The sequence below is a fragment of the Aethina tumida genome, chromosome 4 (assembly GCF_024364675.1).
Source record: "Aethina tumida isolate Nest 87 chromosome 4, icAetTumi1.1, whole genome shotgun sequence".
Classification (NCBI taxonomy): Eukaryota; Metazoa; Arthropoda; class Insecta; order Coleoptera; family Nitidulidae; genus Aethina; species Aethina tumida.
The window spans coordinates 932,481-950,401 of NC_065438.1; the positions used below are offsets into that span (position 1 = coordinate 932,481).

Genomic DNA, 17,921 nt, shown 5'->3' on the forward strand with positions numbered 1-17,921 from the left:
CGCTAAACCCCCATTTTCATTTCATCATTCGGCCAATTTGTTTTTGTGTTAGAAGAATATCGGTCTAATTGATAATATAGCCCCCCCAACGAAAAATGTCTTGCCCGGATAATTAGATTTTCTGGAGAAACGACTCGTAAAGTTTTGGTGGTTTGAATTAAAAAGGTCCTGTTCATAAATTACTTTGGTTTTTGCTCGTTTACCTTTTGATTAAGTGGGACACTTTGCGCTACAGTTCAAAACTTTAATGACAGAGAGTTTAAGCAACCGATTTGGAAGTTTGGACAGCCTGAGCCTAGATCTGGTAGTCGTCAAACTTGATGGGATTGTCGCCGTCAAAGAAGTAGTCCAAGTAGCCCTTGTTGTTGAGCCTCGGATCCGGCGGACTCTGGAACCGTCCCCTCTCGGTGGTGCCGAACGCCTCGTTGAAGTCGGGCAAGGGTTTGGTGGAGGGCGGCCTCTTGGCCGGCGGCGCCGCCGCTCCCTGTCTCCCGATCTGCGGTGCTGCGGGCTAACCGCCTACGGTCAGTTTGCGTTCTTTGCGAGCGTCATGCAAGGTGCGCCAAATACCGCATGCACCCCGGCTCGGGGTTGGCTTAAGCGGGGACTTTGTGCCGGTCGGGGTTGACCGCGATTTGCCAAGCTTACAAACGCAAACATTCGGTAATAAAGCTGCGGGTCCTATTTGGGATTCTAACGTACACTACACACACTATTTGGTAATAAAATTATAACCAAAATACACAAGCAAAACTTAATTATGGGCAACTAAAAAAACTCAGTGCTTAGCTCGGTGCTTATAATTCTGATCTGCTCATTCAGAATATATAAAAAAGAGTCAGAAATAGCAGAAAAAAAAATAATAGATAAAAAATAAACTGGAAACATAAAAAAACATTTATCCTTATATACCTTCTGGACTTTAATGTCCTCGACATTATCGAAGGATGCTTGCTCGTGACTCATGTTCTGGCCGTAGGAGCCGCCCATGAACTGTTCGCAGGCCATGCCCGTTTGCTGCATGTTCCCGTTCTCCATCAGCGGCTGGACCGCCCCGGACTCCTCCGTCGGCTTCGACTCGAAACCGGAGCCGGCGTCCGGTTTGTCCTGCCGTCGCGACTCGTCCGGCGGCACGTTCTCGTTGGTGTGGGGCGAGGTGCGGGGCATCGCGATGCCGCCGACCGAATGTCTGTGGTGCTTGTTCAGCATCATCGGGGTGGCCACTTCCGACCGCGGGTGCTGGTATTGGGCCGGCACGTCCGGCATCATGTACGGATTTCCTGCATGAATAAAACATGATGGATCTAGCTCGAGTTCGCTTTGATGTAGCAGTGACTTGCTTATCTCAGTTTTACGTTGCACGAGACTTGGATGCTGTTACGATTAACTCCAAGTCTTGTACAAACTTTCAAAGTACATATAATAAATTTAAGAAGTAAGGAAACTAAAAACTACATATAATATATCAAGTTTTCATTTCATTCGTTGACATCTCCATGTTAATGATAATAAAACTATAAACCAGGTATTTTACCTGAAGATCTTGGTCTTATGCTCTCCTGATAGCTGTGCCACATCTCGGATTGTTGTTGGAGAATGGGGTTTGGCTAAAAAGGAGAAGTTAACATTATTAGGCCATAAAAAATAAGCGTGTCGAGTTTATAGGTCGGCATAAAACAGACTTGAAACCATATGATTAAGCTGTAAAACGTTCCGCACATTTAATGCACATTTATTTGCCATTATAAATTTCGACCACTTGTTGCACCCCCCGTTACGAACATCAAAAGGGAAATATGTGTTTAAAGCCATGAATGGGAAACGGTTGTATTAAATTTACCCGATTACATTATACGTCGAATTAACTTCTGATAAGTTGGCTGGATTAAGTGGTTTTTCGTGATTGCGTCAATCAAGTTGTTCGAATTAAAATTGAATAAATCATTTCGGTTACCTGCATGTAATTGTTATGTAGGGAGTTAGATGTGGGCGGCGGAGGCGGTTGCGGGTTCGACGCGTCCAGTTTGTTGTAGCCGCCGTTTAATTGCGATGACGGAAGAAATTGGCCACCGTTTCCGGATGTTCCGGGCGGACCCGACATCGGGAAACATATTGGCGAGTCCATGCCTGTTTGACGCATTCCTAACGGAGACTATAAGAAACAAACATGTGTACAACAAATACCGTCCTCATATTCATTTGTTTTACATAAAAATTAATTAGATAACATAAAATAATAAAAAAATATTTCTAATGACCAACAGAACAAATTAAAATGGGAAAAATTAAAAATAAAAATATTTTTATTAATTATTGAAGTCTAATCATTAATTAATTTTAACTAACTGTTAATTTTATCACATCAAAATTAACTAGATGACATAAAATAATTAAAAAAACAGTTTTAATGATCAATAGAACAAGTTAAAATAGGAGAAATTAAAAATTAAAATATTTTTATTAATTATTGAAGTCTAACTATTAATTAATTTTAACTAGCTATTAATTTTATGACACCAAAATTTACTAGATGGCATAATATAATAAAAAAACAGTTTTAACTACTAATAAAATGGCAAAAATTATAGGTAAAGATATTTTTATTAATTACTGTAGTCTAATTATTAATTAACTTTAACAAGCTGTTAAATGCACCGTATTCAAGTAAACTAGACAACATAAAATAATTAAAATGGCCAATAAAATTCGTAAGTGTAGCTTGTCTTTTAATTACAAAAAACAATTTTTAATTAAACAGCGATAAAATGTATTCAAAAAAAGCAATTTAAACACTCTAGATTAAATTTAAGAGGTTCGAAACAATTCCAATTAATTAATCATGCCGAGATAATTTAGGAGGTTTCGATTTAATGGAACCGGGTACGGAATTATTATTAACACAAGCAAATTAAGTCCGACGATTCGAGCAGGAAATTGAGTTTAACTCCGGCGTTGTCAAAGTCAAAGATTCAAATTAGTGGCCGCATAATTTGTGTAAATTAATCAGCAGTGGTTGGCTTATAACCCAAACATGTTAACGTTTACTCTGACAGCATATTAACATACATCCGACCGAGTTATTTCCTGAACAAGTACGAGTATGGATGCAACAGTTTTACGGTTTGTATTTTACTTTGCTGGGGTTTGTGCGGCCACGTAAATTGTGTGAAAAAAGGCGGTTTTGCATCCAGTATCGATTGACGTGGGCACTCGTCGGTGCTGTGACATGATCGTCTAATCCGACCGTCGATATTTTCGTCGGTTTCGATATCGTGTCAAGGCAATTATCGATCGCGATCGGGTGACGGTTCGGAAGGGGCTGAAGTGGCGGGACGGACGTGGTGGAATGTTCGCGTTTTAAAACGTCAATCGCGACCGCGTTCCACGAGCCCGCCCGTTTTGCGTCCTTCCTGTGCGAATTGTCGGGCTTGTTGCTGCTGACATGGCCATAAAAATACATCAACGGCAGAATAAAGGCTAAAGTGTTATGAGGAAAATGAATTTGTTAAAGAATTCTTGACCATATCGATGGTTCTTCAGATTATAACCTTGAGATTTGAAAGACATTATTAGAATTAAAATATTTTACAACAAAATTACATTTTTTTACATAAACTTGACACTTTAAAATAAGAAAAATTGAGTCAAAACACTTTTTTTAATATAAAATTATTAACTAAAATAATATTTGTCTTATAAATAATGATATTTGAGTAAATTTATATTTTTGATAATAACTGTCAGAAGTGAATGTCATTTATCTTTCAATACTAGTAATTTTTTTTAATAATAGCATGTTTTTCTAAAGCAAAAACTTACCAATTAGGAAAGAAAATTTAATAACAATAATTCTTCCAAATATTTTTAATACAACCACAAACTGCATTGAATTATTAAAAAATTCTCACACAACACGAATGAAGACTGTCAAATATTATTATTATTATTCAGATACGGCTCATAATAGTTACAAAAAACTAGATTATTAAATTTTATATTATAGAATTCTTTAAAATATTAAATATAAAATAGATATATTCAATAAATAAAATACTTAAAAAATATGAGAAATTGACAAAAAATATTTTAGATCACATTTTTTAAATTAAAACTAAAATATTAATTATTAAATTAATATAAAATAAAAAAATTAATTAATAAAATTAATAGAAAAATAAGTAAGTACATAAAAAATTGTCTAAATTAAAATTAAAATAATTTTCGCAGAATAATTAATGAAATTATTGTTATAATTAAATTAGACACTAAAAAAAAAATATTAAATATATACATTTATAAAGTTTTTTAAATTAATTAATTATTAATATTATTAAATTAACATAAAATAGAAAAAAAATAAATAAGTACATAAAAAATTATCTTAATTGGTTAAAAAGATTAAAAAAATTAAATATTAAAAATATAAGTAATAAAAAAAATCTATTATTATTAATTTTTGTAAAATCATTAATTAAATTATTATTATAATTAAATTATATATTAAAAAAGATTAAATTAATACTATTGATATTATTAATTTAATATAAAATAGAAAAAAATAAGTAACTATATAAAAAAATTATCTAAATTGGTTAAGAAGATTAAAAATTTTAAATATTAATAATATAAGAAATAAAAAAAATTCTATTATTATTAATTTTCGTAGAATTATTAATGAAATTATATATTAAAAAAGATTAAATATATACGTTTATAAAGTTTTTTAAATTAAAACTAAATTAAATTATTAATTTAATAGAAAATAGTAAAAAATAAGTACATAAAAATTATCCAAATTGGTTAAGAAGGTTAAAAATATTAAATATTAAGAATATAAGGAATTACAAAATTCTATTATTGTTAGTAGAGTTATTAATTAAATTATTATTATATTTAAATTGTACATTGAAAAAAGATAAATTATAATATATTTAAATTGTTTAAGAGAGAGAGAGAAGTAAAATATTAAATATTAAAAATATAAGAATTAATTAAAATATTCTATTATTGTTAATTTTGCTAAAAAATAGTTAAATTTAATTTTTAATTATTTATTGAAAATTGGTCAAGGCATTTTATATAAAAAATATGTTTTCGTCGTCCAAAATGGAATTCTTCTCTAACTAATATTTATTAAAATCAAGTTACAAGGATGTTTTAATTTTAAATGGTTCACACTATATATTGCATATACTTTAAAAAAATATATTTTTTTATCATTTATGATATTTTAAAATATTTTTTAAAGATGATTTTGTATCTAAAATTAAATAAAAGGCGATTTGTTATAAATTAAATTAAGTTTAATTATAATTGTTTTTAATTTTATAAGACTTTTAAACTTTAGGTAATATATAACATTGGTAGAAAGTTGACAAAACGGCGTTTAATTTTTAAAATGGGAAATAGTATGCCCTACGGGCACATTCCCGAACCCCGGACCTGCCCCAATTCCGGCGTGCGTTCGTTCAACCGGATCGCGGACGCGTATCCGCCCCGCTCCGGATCCGCTCCGTCGGCGGGGTGGGACGGGCGCCCCGAGAGAGCGCCGCGAGGACCGAGAGGCTCGCGAGAAGCTTCTTCTCGCCCGCCGCCACCTCCTTCCGGCCGAAGTTCGGGCTTTTTGCGGGCCCGCGTTGCCGCGGCAACCGGGAAACTGTCGACGCCTATGCGGTTGCCGGGCAACGACGCACGAGGCCGAGCGCCGCGGCGCCCGTCCGCCCTTGCGTAACGGGCGGGAGCCGGCGTCGATATGAGGCGGGAGCGGACGACGCGGTGGCAACGCCGAGCGGCGGTCGTCGATAAAGTGCGCGGCGTTTTAGACGTCGATCGGGTGACGGGGCGCCGGCGCCGACGGCCGCGACGCCGCCGCTCGGGAGTTTCATTGAGCGGGAAACGTAAGTTTCTGAAAGGTGGAATGTTCACTTGACAAATTTGGCAGTGCTCAAACTTTTTACTCCTTTCATTTCTATTAGGGCCCGTTCCGCACTTTATAAGCTCAATTATCAGTTTGACGAGCCACCTTTTTATCATGAATGGAAATAAAATGTTCAAACATTTTTCTTTCCAAACTTCTAACTCCCACTTCTCTTTTTTTTTACTTAAACTTTAAAATTTAATCATCTATTTTTCTGTATTTAACTTTTCAAGTAAAAATATTTACCTGATTTATTTTTTATATTCTAAGAAAGGATTTATCTTTTTTAATAAAATTTATTATTTTATATGTTTTAGTCAAATTTATAAATATATTTTTTGATCCCTTATTTTACTCTATTTTGACTTTTACTACTCTTTACCCTTTACAATTAAATTTATAATTGTTGACAATTCAGGTCTTTCTGGCACTGATTAAATTTATCTTTATTTTTACTTTATATAACCATAAAATGGATATTTTAGTTTAAAAAATATAAATAATTGACAAGAAATATATTGGATCACATTTTTTAAATCAAAAACAAAATTATTAATTATTAAAATTATTAAATTAATATAAAATAGAAAAAAAAATAAGTAACTACATAAAAAATTATCTAAATTGGTTAAGAAGATCAGAAGAAGATTAAATATATATGTTTATAAAGGTTTTTAAATTAAAACTAAATTATTAATTATTAAAATTATTTATTTAATATAAAATATTTTAATTCATATTCATATGAAATCCTTTCTTTTTTAATAAAATATATTATTTTATATGTTTTAGTCAAATTTATAATTATTTATATTATTCTGTTAACAAAATATGTGTTATTTTTTCTCTTCTTTATAAAATACATTTTTTGATTCCTTATTTTATTCTATTTTAACTTTTACTGTTCTTTACCCTTTACAATTAAATTTTGAATTGTTGACAATTCAGGTCTTTCTGGCACTGAATAAATTTCTCTTCATTTTTACTTTATATAACCATAAATTGGATATTTTAAAAAATAATACATTTTATGAAAAATAAATTTATATATTTTTTAAAAAAATTAAAAATTTATTTGAAAATTCTTTTTGAAATTTAAATTTATTGATAGGATAAATTTTATTTTATATTATAAAATAATAATTAGTAATATAATTTAAAAATGTACAGCAAATTAAATTTTACATATAATTGAAAATATCATTTTGAATATTAATGAAATAATTGAGTTACTGATATATTAATAAAAATCTAAAACTTGATTAACATTGGATTTATATATACATAAATAAAACCAAACCCAACTAGATAAAATAGTTTAATTTTCGTTAAATACTTCGACACTCAACAAATATGTAATTGGATATTAAACGCATTACCTACAGTTGAGTGAACGATTTAAGATTGACTAAAACGGCGTAAAACCGTGTTTAAAACGCTCAAACTGTCCATTAATTCCGTAATTGGTGAAATTGAATAACAACCGCATATTTCAGGAAGTAATTTATGGCCCTCGACGCGGCAATAACACATCGGACCGACGGCCCATTCCAATTTAAATGCAATCCACGTCGAAATCGTCAATAACTTGATCCCCGGTATTAATATGTTGTCACTTCTGTTTACATATCTATTTTCCATCAGTCGTTTGCCTCGTCATAATTAAAACATTATCGGGATCACGTCTTAAACGTTAATTATTGGACAAATTAATACAAAATATTTGAAATTAGTCTTGAAATTTTATATTCCTTAATAAAAAAATTAATTAAATCAATAAAAAATATAATTTGTTGTAGAAAATAGTAAATTCAGGATGAAACTGAAAAACCTGAAAGTTAATTATAGTAGCGCCATCTGTAATCAATGTTGGATACTTTTCACACACCCCTCGTATATTTAATATGAAAAAATAACCACTCAAGAGTTTCAAACTTTTTTTAACACTTAATATTAGGAAACATAATTATAAATTAATTATTTTCAACCCCAATTTAACAAATTAATTGTGCTGCAGTTCCTTATATAAATTTACATGAGATACTTTGGCCAAGAATATACTGTTAAACAGATGAATGAGAAGCGGAACCGGCACAGATTACTACGAATCAATTCGGGACGCTTTGATGTCTCGCAGAAAAAGTGACGTTCGTAAAGTTTGGACGAGTTTCGCAAAGTGAAACCGACGACGGCGGCGGCGAACGTTACCCCGCCGCCGTTCCGTAAACAAACTAATAAAAGTTCGAACACAGGAATATCATGCTGCGAGTGAAAGAAAAGCAACAGAACAACTTGTTGCTTCGTTCGGTCTGCAAACTGAAAATTATACATACAAATAACCAAACCGCCCCCTCCCGATGCCGTTCGTTTAATAACCCACTCAATCGGGGTTATTACTGCTGTTGTGTGGGTGGAACTATCGTTTAGTGTTTTTGGAATTACAGTAGTTTACGTGTCGTGGCTTAACGAGTGGATTTTTTTTTTATTACCCCATTTATCATGCTCGAAAAAAAAAGGAAATCAAAATAATTGGGAAGAATATTTTTAATAACTCAGTGTTTTTTTTTAATAATATTTTCAAATAAAAATAATTATTTTTGAGTATTTTTATTAAACAGCTCGTCAAATTCTGAGTAATAAATTTGGCTCCTTCGCCAAAATTTTAAATGGTGGAATCAATATTCTTAAACTTTATATTCAGTTTGTACAAATATTTTTTATAAACGTTATTTTTAAGACATTTGGAAACTCTAAATGACCTAAGATTGTAAATAATTAATTTTGAATAGTTTTAATAAACAGCCTGTCAATTTCTAAGAAATAAATTTGGCTCCTTCGCCAAAATTTTAAAGGGTGGAATAAATATTTTTAAACTTTGTGCTCAGTTTGTACAAATATTTTTTATAAACATTATTTTTAAGATATTTGGAAACTCTAAATGACAAGATTTGAAATAATTAATTTTGGATAGTTTTAATAAACAGTTTACCAATTTCTAAGTAATAAATTTGGCTCCTTCGCCAAAATTTTAAGTGGTGGGATAAATATTCTTAAACTTTGTGTTCAATTTGTACAAATATTTTTTATAAACGTTATTTTTAAGACATTTAGAAACTCTAAATAACCTAAGATATGAAATAATTAATTTTGGATAGTTTTAAATTAAAATTTTAAATGGTGGAATGAATATTTTTATACTTTGTGCTCAATTTGGACAAATATTTGTTATAAATGTTATTTTTAAAATATTTAAAAACTCTAGAAAACTCAATATTTGAATTTAATAAATAATTAAGCTCAAACAACTGCCAAAATTATAGATATCCTTAATTCTTCGTGAATATATATTAACCCTAATATTGAGTGAAATGAAATGCATATATCTAGTTTCTCTAATATATATGATATGTGATATGTGTGTGTAATATATGGGCTAATCAATAAACGACCTTTAATCATAATAATATAAATCTCAATTAACCTAGAATTGACCGAATTGATTATGGTAACTTAGTTACAACAGACAGTCTTATATAATTGTTGGCCAACTTCCCAACAACACAAATTGTTTCCCGACCAAACCCACTCGAAATTCCAAATTCAGACCTGCCGAACAAAACGATTCCGCATCTTCGACCCCGTGGCCGCGTATTTTCCTCGCCCCCGTGCACTCTGAGGGATTTTCGGCGTGATACGTGAGCGGCGTTTACGAATGTGTGTGTGTGAGTGTGTGTGTGTGGGTTCGAACAATCGATATGCAAGCAAGCGAGAGGGCCCGTGCCGCCTCCCTGCACTCTTTTCACGTGATACACGCGGTGCCGCCGCCGCCGCCGCCGCCGCCGCCGCCGTGCGCCCACACACAAAAGACGAAGCACCCTCGAAAGCTGCGCGTCCCCTCGATACTCGGCGATGACGAAGATTTCGCCACGGAAAATCTCGCCGAATGTGTGTGACGGATCTTGACGGCTCCGCATCCAGCGGCGTCGCAATCAAAGTAAAGTGTAATGTTAAAATACTTTTAATAAATTTATTTTAGTTTAATAAAATACTTGAATAAAAGTTCAACAAATTTATACTGTTAAAGTACTTTTAACAAATTTATTTTAATTTTGTTTTCGTTTAGTAAAAATTCGAATAAATGTACTCCAAATTTAAATTTACAAACAGTATTATTAAGTGTAGTTTTAAGGTACTTTTAATAAATTTATTTTAGTTTTGTTTTCGTTTAGCAAAAACTTGAAGAAATGTACTCCAAATTTAAATTTACAAATAGTATTATTAAGTGTACTTTTAAGGTACTTTTAATAAATTTATTTTAGTTTTGTTTTCATTTAGTAAAAACTCGAATAAATGTACTCTAAACTTAAATTTACAAACAGTATTATAAAGTGTACTTTTAATAAATTTATTTTAGCTTTGTTATCGATTAGTAAAAACTCGAATAAATGTACTTCAAATTTAAATTTACAAACAGTATTATTAAGTGTACTTTAAGGGACTTTTAATAAATTTATTTTAGTTTTTTTTTCGTTTAGCAAAAACTCGAATAAATGTACTCCAAATTTAAATTTACAAACATTATTATTAAGTGTACTTTTAAGGGATTTTTAATAAATTTATTTTAGTTTTTTTTCATTTAGCAAAAACTCGAATAAATGTACTCCAAATTTAAATTTACAAACAGTATTATTAAGTGTACTTTAAGGGACTTTTAATAAATTTATTTTAGTTTTTTTTCGTTTAGCAAAAACTCGAATAAATGTACTCCAAATTTAAATTTACAAACATTATTATTAAGTGTACTTTTAAGGGATTTTTAATAAATTTATTTTAGTTTTTTTTCATTTAGCAAAAACTCGAATAAATGTACTCCAAATTTAAATTTACAAACAGTATTATTAAGTGTACTCTTAAGGTACTTTTAATAAATTTATTTTAATTTTGTTTTTGTTTAGTAAAAACTCGAATATATTTCATATATATTTCAGTTTTGTTTTCATTTAGTAAAAACTCGAATAAATGTACTCCAAATTTAAATTAACAAACTGTATTATTAAGTGTACTTTTAAGGTACTTGTAATAAATTTATTTCAGTTTTGTTTTCTTGCAAATTGTCGAATAAATTTAATTTTACAAATAGTATTGTTCGTTGTTGTTCGTCGACAAATCCCTAAGTAATATAATTATTTATTAGACAAGGTTAATTATCATTCTGATTTGATTCAGTGTAATTTCGTAATGTGGCGCATTTAACAGGAAAGTGCAATCGAGATACAATCGAACAGGTGTAATTAACACAGTGATAGTTTGCGTTTCCCTTATTAGATCCAATTGCAGTTGTGGGAACACATCAACAACGTAAAGCATTAAGTTTATTAATCCGTTTAGAATTCGGGATGGATTTTCAAACTAAACAGGAGAGTCAGGACAGTTAGTTAGTTAGTTAGTTTTATTGTTGTTATAAAATAACGTTCCGCTAATTTAAACAGTAAAAACTAAAGTAGCGATAAAACGGAGCGTGTGAGGGCGAAACTATCAGCATAATGAACGGCCATAAAACATATTCAACAAGTGGAATAACCGCAGGAGGAAACGGAATTCAGATTGGAAATAAAGGAGGGAAAATTGCGTCGAAACCGATAACGAATTAGTTACATTATAAAAATGTTATTTAAGAATTTCGCGGCGGGTCGCACATCGATCTTTTCTGGGCGACGAGGCGGGCCGGGAGCGAAGGAGGAAATTAATCTCGGACAGCCACTGTAGTCAGTCGTTCGTTCGGTTCGTTCGGTTCGTTCGGTTCGTTCAGTCAGAGGCGGTCTCGGCGGAATCGATGGCGGGCCCTGGGGAGAATATGTCAATATCGAGCCGAGAGCGGAGCGCCGAGGACGCCGACAACACGCCACCCCGTCGCTGTCGCTGTCTTTGCGGCGGAGGGACGACGGTGGAGTTTCCCGCCCGATAAACTCCCTTCGAACATTTTTCAACCGTAACACTATTTTGAATCACAATGTTCACAGTTTTTTTATGTAAAGTCACAAAAATAGTAATGCAAAACTATAAGGAAATTACCACACTTCAAAAAATGGCTTTATTGCACATAAATCTTCAGAAGATTTGGAGCTGAGATTGATAATAACAATTACTAAACAGTTTGACCAACTTTAGAACTGGATTAAATTGCTAAAAAGAAATTAGTACAGTTGAAAATTGTGGTATGAATGTACATGTTTATTATTCCACGTATTCACTAATTAACTTTCAGTAAATTTTTTCAAACCACTGAAAAAATCAGTGAATTTTGCCACAGCATTTTTTTGACGTTTGAAACAATGTATTGGTTAATTTACTGTGGCAGACGACGATAAATGAATTACTGATCAATGAAATGTAGTTAATTCAAATTTAGGAACAAAGAATTTCAATTTCACATAAATATTTAGCTATTACTAAATATTTAGTGTTAAAATTAAATTACCAATAATAAATTTATATACCTTAATTTTAAAAATAGTAAAAAATAAATTTATGCACATAAATATATTAAAACTATCTTGAAATAATTAATTTTTAAGACATTTGAAAACTCCAAAAAACCTAATATTTTGAAATAATTAATTTCGGATATTTTTAAAAATAGTAAAAAATAAATTTATACACATAAATTTTTTGGGTATTTTTATTAAATAGCTTTTCAATTTCTAAGTAAAAATTGGCTCCTTCGCCAAAATTTTAAATAATGGGATAAATGTTCTCAAATGTTTTTAAGACATTTGAAAACTCTAAATGACCTAAGATTTGAAATAATTAATTTTAGACAGTTTTAATAAACAGTTTGCCAATTTCTAAGTAATAAATTTGGTTCCTTCGCCAAAATTTTAAATGGTGGGATAAATATTTTAAAACTTTGTGTTCAGTTTGTACAAATATTTTTTATAAACGTTATTTTTAAGACATTTGGAAACTCTAATTGACCAAAGATTTGAAATAATTAATTTTGTATAGTTTAATAAACAGCTTGCCAATTTCTAAGTAACAAAGTTGGCTCCTTCGCCAAAATTTTAAATGGTGGGATAAATATTCTTAAACTTTGTGCTGATTTGTACAAATATTTTTTAGAACGATATTTTTAGGACATTCGAAAACTTTAAAATAACCTAATATTTTGAAATAATTAATTTTGGATATTTTTAGAAATAGTAAAAAATAAATTTATACACATAATTTTTCTATGTAAAAATAAATATATTAAAAGTATCTTAACAGTATACTTAACAATAATGTTTGTAAATTTTGTACATTTATTTTAGTACTTACACAACGAAAACAAAATTAAAATAAATTTATTAAAAGTACTTTAACAGTATACTTAACAACTGTCAGTAAAGTTAAATTTAGAGTAAATTTATTCAAGTATTTATTAATCAAAACTTTGGAGAGAACGGTAAATTTTGAAAAAATATATTTAAATTAATAATACTACAACAATACAACGTCAATATTAACGAAGCATAAAACAGTTCCATTTGAACATATCTATAAAATTTCATTTACAATTACGTATTTAACCTTATTTCCTGACCAAATTAGCTCCGAAACATAAAAAAGCCAAACTACAACGTAGAAACATTCTTCTGTCGCAGCCAAACCCCCATTACCATTAATCTCCCACAATCCTCCGCATAAAATATGATTCTGCGGCCGCCGGTTCTGCAGGTATATGTGAAACGTGCTTTATTGGAGTGCGGTGCCCGCCCGTCTCCACGTTAAATTCATTAAGGCGTGCAAGGGAGGACCGGGCTGCAGTGGAAATTGGAGCCTTCGATCCCGGTCTCCCGTTACCCGGAACGGCGGCGTTTTTCAAGGAAATCGACACCGAACGGGGCCGCGATCGTTCCCCAAACTGCAACGGCCGATAATTGAAAATCCATAGGGCCAAACTGTGGGTTGATTATCGCCCACACGAGTTACAGGCACGGTCGGAAACTTCACTTTGGGGCTGACAAATTAAAAGTAAATTACGACACAATGTTTAAAAGTTGTTTCGTTTGTACATTTTTAAATATCAATGATAATTTGACCTTTTAATTAATCTACAGAGACAATAAACCTTTAATATTAAACTATTTAATTTTTAGCCACATCTGAATACTGAAATTATTATTTAAGCATGAAAAAAACTGGATAATTGTATTATATTTAAATATTTTTTTACTATTTACATTTCTTGTACCTTAATTGAACTAATTTATACGTTATTCCTTAACTGGTATTTAAAAAAACGAAGTAAAATGATTATCAGTGAATTCCCTACATAATTGAAACACAATTATCACACTTGTTGAATAATATCGTGTCATTAAGCCTCAAACGTTAGACTTTATGAAATTATCAAAAGATCTGACAGGAAATTATTAGTTCTACAAGCTAAATGGCCTTATAATTACGTGGTGTATTGCATAAAATGTGTTTCTTGCGATGGAATGATAATTGTTCCTTTGACATACAAACTTCCTAATTACTATAAACTGTTATTCAATTAGTAAATTAAATTGTAGGTGTTAAAAGCATCGACATATTGTAGTTATTTTGAGAGCAAAAGCTTTGACATAGAATGGAAGTGCAGTGAAAAGTTGCCACGTTCTACTAAAAAAGCAAGTAAATGTTCGAGGTAAGTGAAGTAAACAACTTCGTAAGGTATCGTAAAACTAGTTGTAAAACAGCACAAGATCAAGTTTATAGTTTGGTCTCCAGCGGCGGAACAAATAGAAAACGCCCCCACCGGTGGCAAACTTATAACATTACCATAACTCCATAAATGGATGTAAATTTAAATTTGAGTCTTACACACCAGATAGCTTAAAGCGTCGAATCATGTCGGAGGTTTTATTATTATGCTCATTTCATTGGTTAAATCTTTTATTTAATGTTATTATTAACTATAAAAATAAAAAGTATAAGTCAATATTAAACTTGTCTTTCTTTCTTTCAGAGAAATTGTTAGAAAAGTCAATGGTTCTGTGTGTACTGTTGTCGAGTATTGTCCATTGTTCATTCAATCTATGGTACCAAGAGGTACCATAGATTGAATGAAATAAAACTGAATTTTGCTTAATAATTAACGAAGGTCGTCAGAGAGTCAGAGGAACCCGGAGAGAAAGACATAATCCAGCATAATATGTAGACGACACGTACCCCAAACATTTGGTAAGCTATTTGTTACGTAAACAAGGCCCTCCTTGTCTATATATAGGACATTAGAGGAAGTATTAAAGACCAGTTATTGGTCACGGTTAAGATTTGTCTTCCCCGGCTTGTAGGACCAATATTATGAAACTCTTTGTCTTAGTAACAAGTTAAAAGAGAAATAAAGGTGAACCCAAATACCTTTGATATAAATAAAAATATAAAACTTGTCATTTTGCGAAGCTGCACTCCATAACAATAAATAAAACGACCTTTTGTCGCGAATAGAATTGCAGTGGGCGAAGCATTCCTCCATCAAATAAAATCCCTCAATGGATGCGCAATATAAATTTCTGTCCGTCGGCGACTCGAATTCTCACAGATTGACTTTTTACCAGTCTTTTAACAATTCAGTCCGGCTCAAAGGCGGAATTATATTTAAGGAACGGACAGTCCTTTTAGTCCTCGAGCATCATTGATGTCCGCCTGAAAAATATTCAATCCTAGATGTGCAATATTCGATTCGACAATGGCGTCATGCCATATAAAAGCGGACGCCTCGCCAGTAATTGAAATGGACGATCGGGAAGATTTATTTCGTTAGAAAAAAACGGGAATTTGTCAAAGATGCCGCTTGAGACCAGATAAAGTACCTGCAATAAGAGGAGCGCAACGCTAAAGATGCTGCATTTAATCCGCAGAACGTAGACATTTAGTTCGATCTGCATTTTATCTCTTTTCAACTTTCTGTGTTGCTTCCAGAGTTCCTCCAATCGGATTTTAATAATAATGATAATACCCTTGTTCGTTCCCAGCCATTTCTATTTTTTGCTTTTTAATTGCCCTCAATATTTGTAAGACTTTCAGGCAATATTATTTGTTCCTTAAGTAAGTACTTATTAAATTTATTATTAAATACAGAGACCTTCATTTAACTTGCTCATTAGTTTATGGAGGTATTGATTAGAAATGTTTATAGCAATTATGACTTGACTTGAACCTATCCTCTTATTTATTTTGAACATTTATTGTGTTACTTTCGATATAACACCCTATATATTTTTGAATTTTAAATACTTTATATAATTGCAATTATAATGGTTATACTATGTCCTATACTAAAGCCAATAGTTTTTGAAATATCGATTTTTTCAAAATTTTTGTCAGATTGATGGTCTAACTCAAATGTCTGTGCAACCACCAATTTTGAGGTTGGAAAGTTAATTTTTGACACACATATTAACCAATGATCATCCTTCAAGTAGACATTATAAGTACTTCCAAATTTTATACAGGGTGTCCGTTATTTACGTTTAATGTCTTAAAACATCAATAATTTTGTTACTTTCAATGGAATATTATGTAAATTTTATGACATTCTTAAAATATGGATGTATAATATAATAGAACAGACAGTTGAACGTATTTTAATAAAGTATCCCCCTTTTATAAATCATCCGGACACTATTTTTCTCGGAACCGATAGTTTTTTCCCTTTTTGAAGGGACGCAAAAATAAATTAAAGTCCTATCTGCGCCATCCGTTATCCGCAAACGTATCCCGCCATCAAAATAGTCGAACGAAAAACACGTAAATGATGTTCTTCTCTCCAATGTCACGTAAGCTTTTCTGGTTTTATCGCAATAAAATTGAGCCCAGTTTGATTTATTTGGGCCGCAGCCCCCGAAAATCGCCCTCGGATCAAACGGCTGGCGATGAAACCGCAAATTTTTCCGCAAACATCGCCGCCGACGCCGCCCCCATAAAGAGGAGCTCGTGCGCCACTTTACGGCGGCATTAAAGTCCGTGGTCGACCTTTTCCTCGTGCCAGACAATATTGCGTCGAACGCAATCTGGTTTTCGTGGAATGCAGATTTTTGGCACCACGAAAAAATTGTGTGGAACATTCAACAGTCAGTCAATTTCGATTATTTCGAGTGAAAAATTGGAAATAGACACGGATATTGGTTGCATCATTTGTTTCATTGTTTTGTTCGAGCTGTATTTTATTCTGCTTCATCGAGCGCAAATATGACGTCTAAAGTTGCGAAAGGGACAAAGGAAATAAATGAGATTCCCCTTCATTCGATAAGACGGAGACTTAGATCATGATGATCCTCTGATTAACTTTTTAAAGTTCTTTAAACTAAGTTTGAAATTTTTAAAATTAATATTTGAAAACGTTTGAATGTAAAATTATTATAAGATGAAAAATGATCAAGAGCATTGTAAGAAATATATAATCAAAGGTAAATTTGAATAAAAGTAACTACCAGAGAACAGTAAATATTTTAACAATGTTAATAGTAATATAAATACAGAAAGCAACTAAAAAGAAAATTAAAATTATTACAAAATTTAAAAATATGATCAAGAGCAATGTAAGAAATTTATAATCAAAGGTAAATTTGAATAAAAGTAACCACCAGAGAACAGTGAATATTTTAAGAATGTTAATAGTAATATAAATACAGAAAACAACTAAAAAGAAGAAAATTAAAATTATTACAAAATTTAAAAATATGATCAAGAGCAATGTAAGAAATTTATAATCAAAGGTAAACTTGAATAAAAGTAATCACCAGAGAATAGCAAATATTTTAAGAATGTTAATAGTATTATAAATACAGAAAGCAATTAAAAGGAAGAAAATTAAAATTATTACAAAATTTAAAAATATGATCAAGATCAATGTAAGAAATATATAATCAAAGGTAAATTTGAATAAAAGTAACCACCAGAGAACAGTGAATATTTTAAGAATGTTAATAGTAATATAAATACAGAAAACAACTAAAAAGAAGAAAATTAAAATTAT

The 17,921-nt window shown here is 31.3% G+C and overlaps 1 protein-coding gene across 4 annotated transcripts in view; it reads right to left on the bottom strand.

The window, feature by feature from the left end:
* Positions 1-17,921, bottom strand: part of LOC109601768 (transcription factor SOX-3) — a 43,195-nt gene that overhangs the window by 3,186 nt on the left and 22,088 nt on the right. For 2 of the 4 annotated variants that reach the window (XM_020018047.2, XM_020018050.2), the window contains 3 exons: positions 1,955-2,152; positions 1,535-1,607; positions 913-1,280 (listed from right to left, as the gene is read on the bottom strand). In XM_020018047.2, coding sequence (XP_019873606.1) covers positions 913-1,280; positions 1,535-1,607; positions 1,955-2,152 — 639 coding nt within the window. Of the gene's footprint in view, positions 1-171; positions 512-912; positions 1,281-1,534; positions 1,608-1,954; positions 2,153-17,921 lie in introns of those variants that run through there. The other 2 variants (XM_020018048.2, XM_020018051.2) reach the window with 2 other exon arrangements.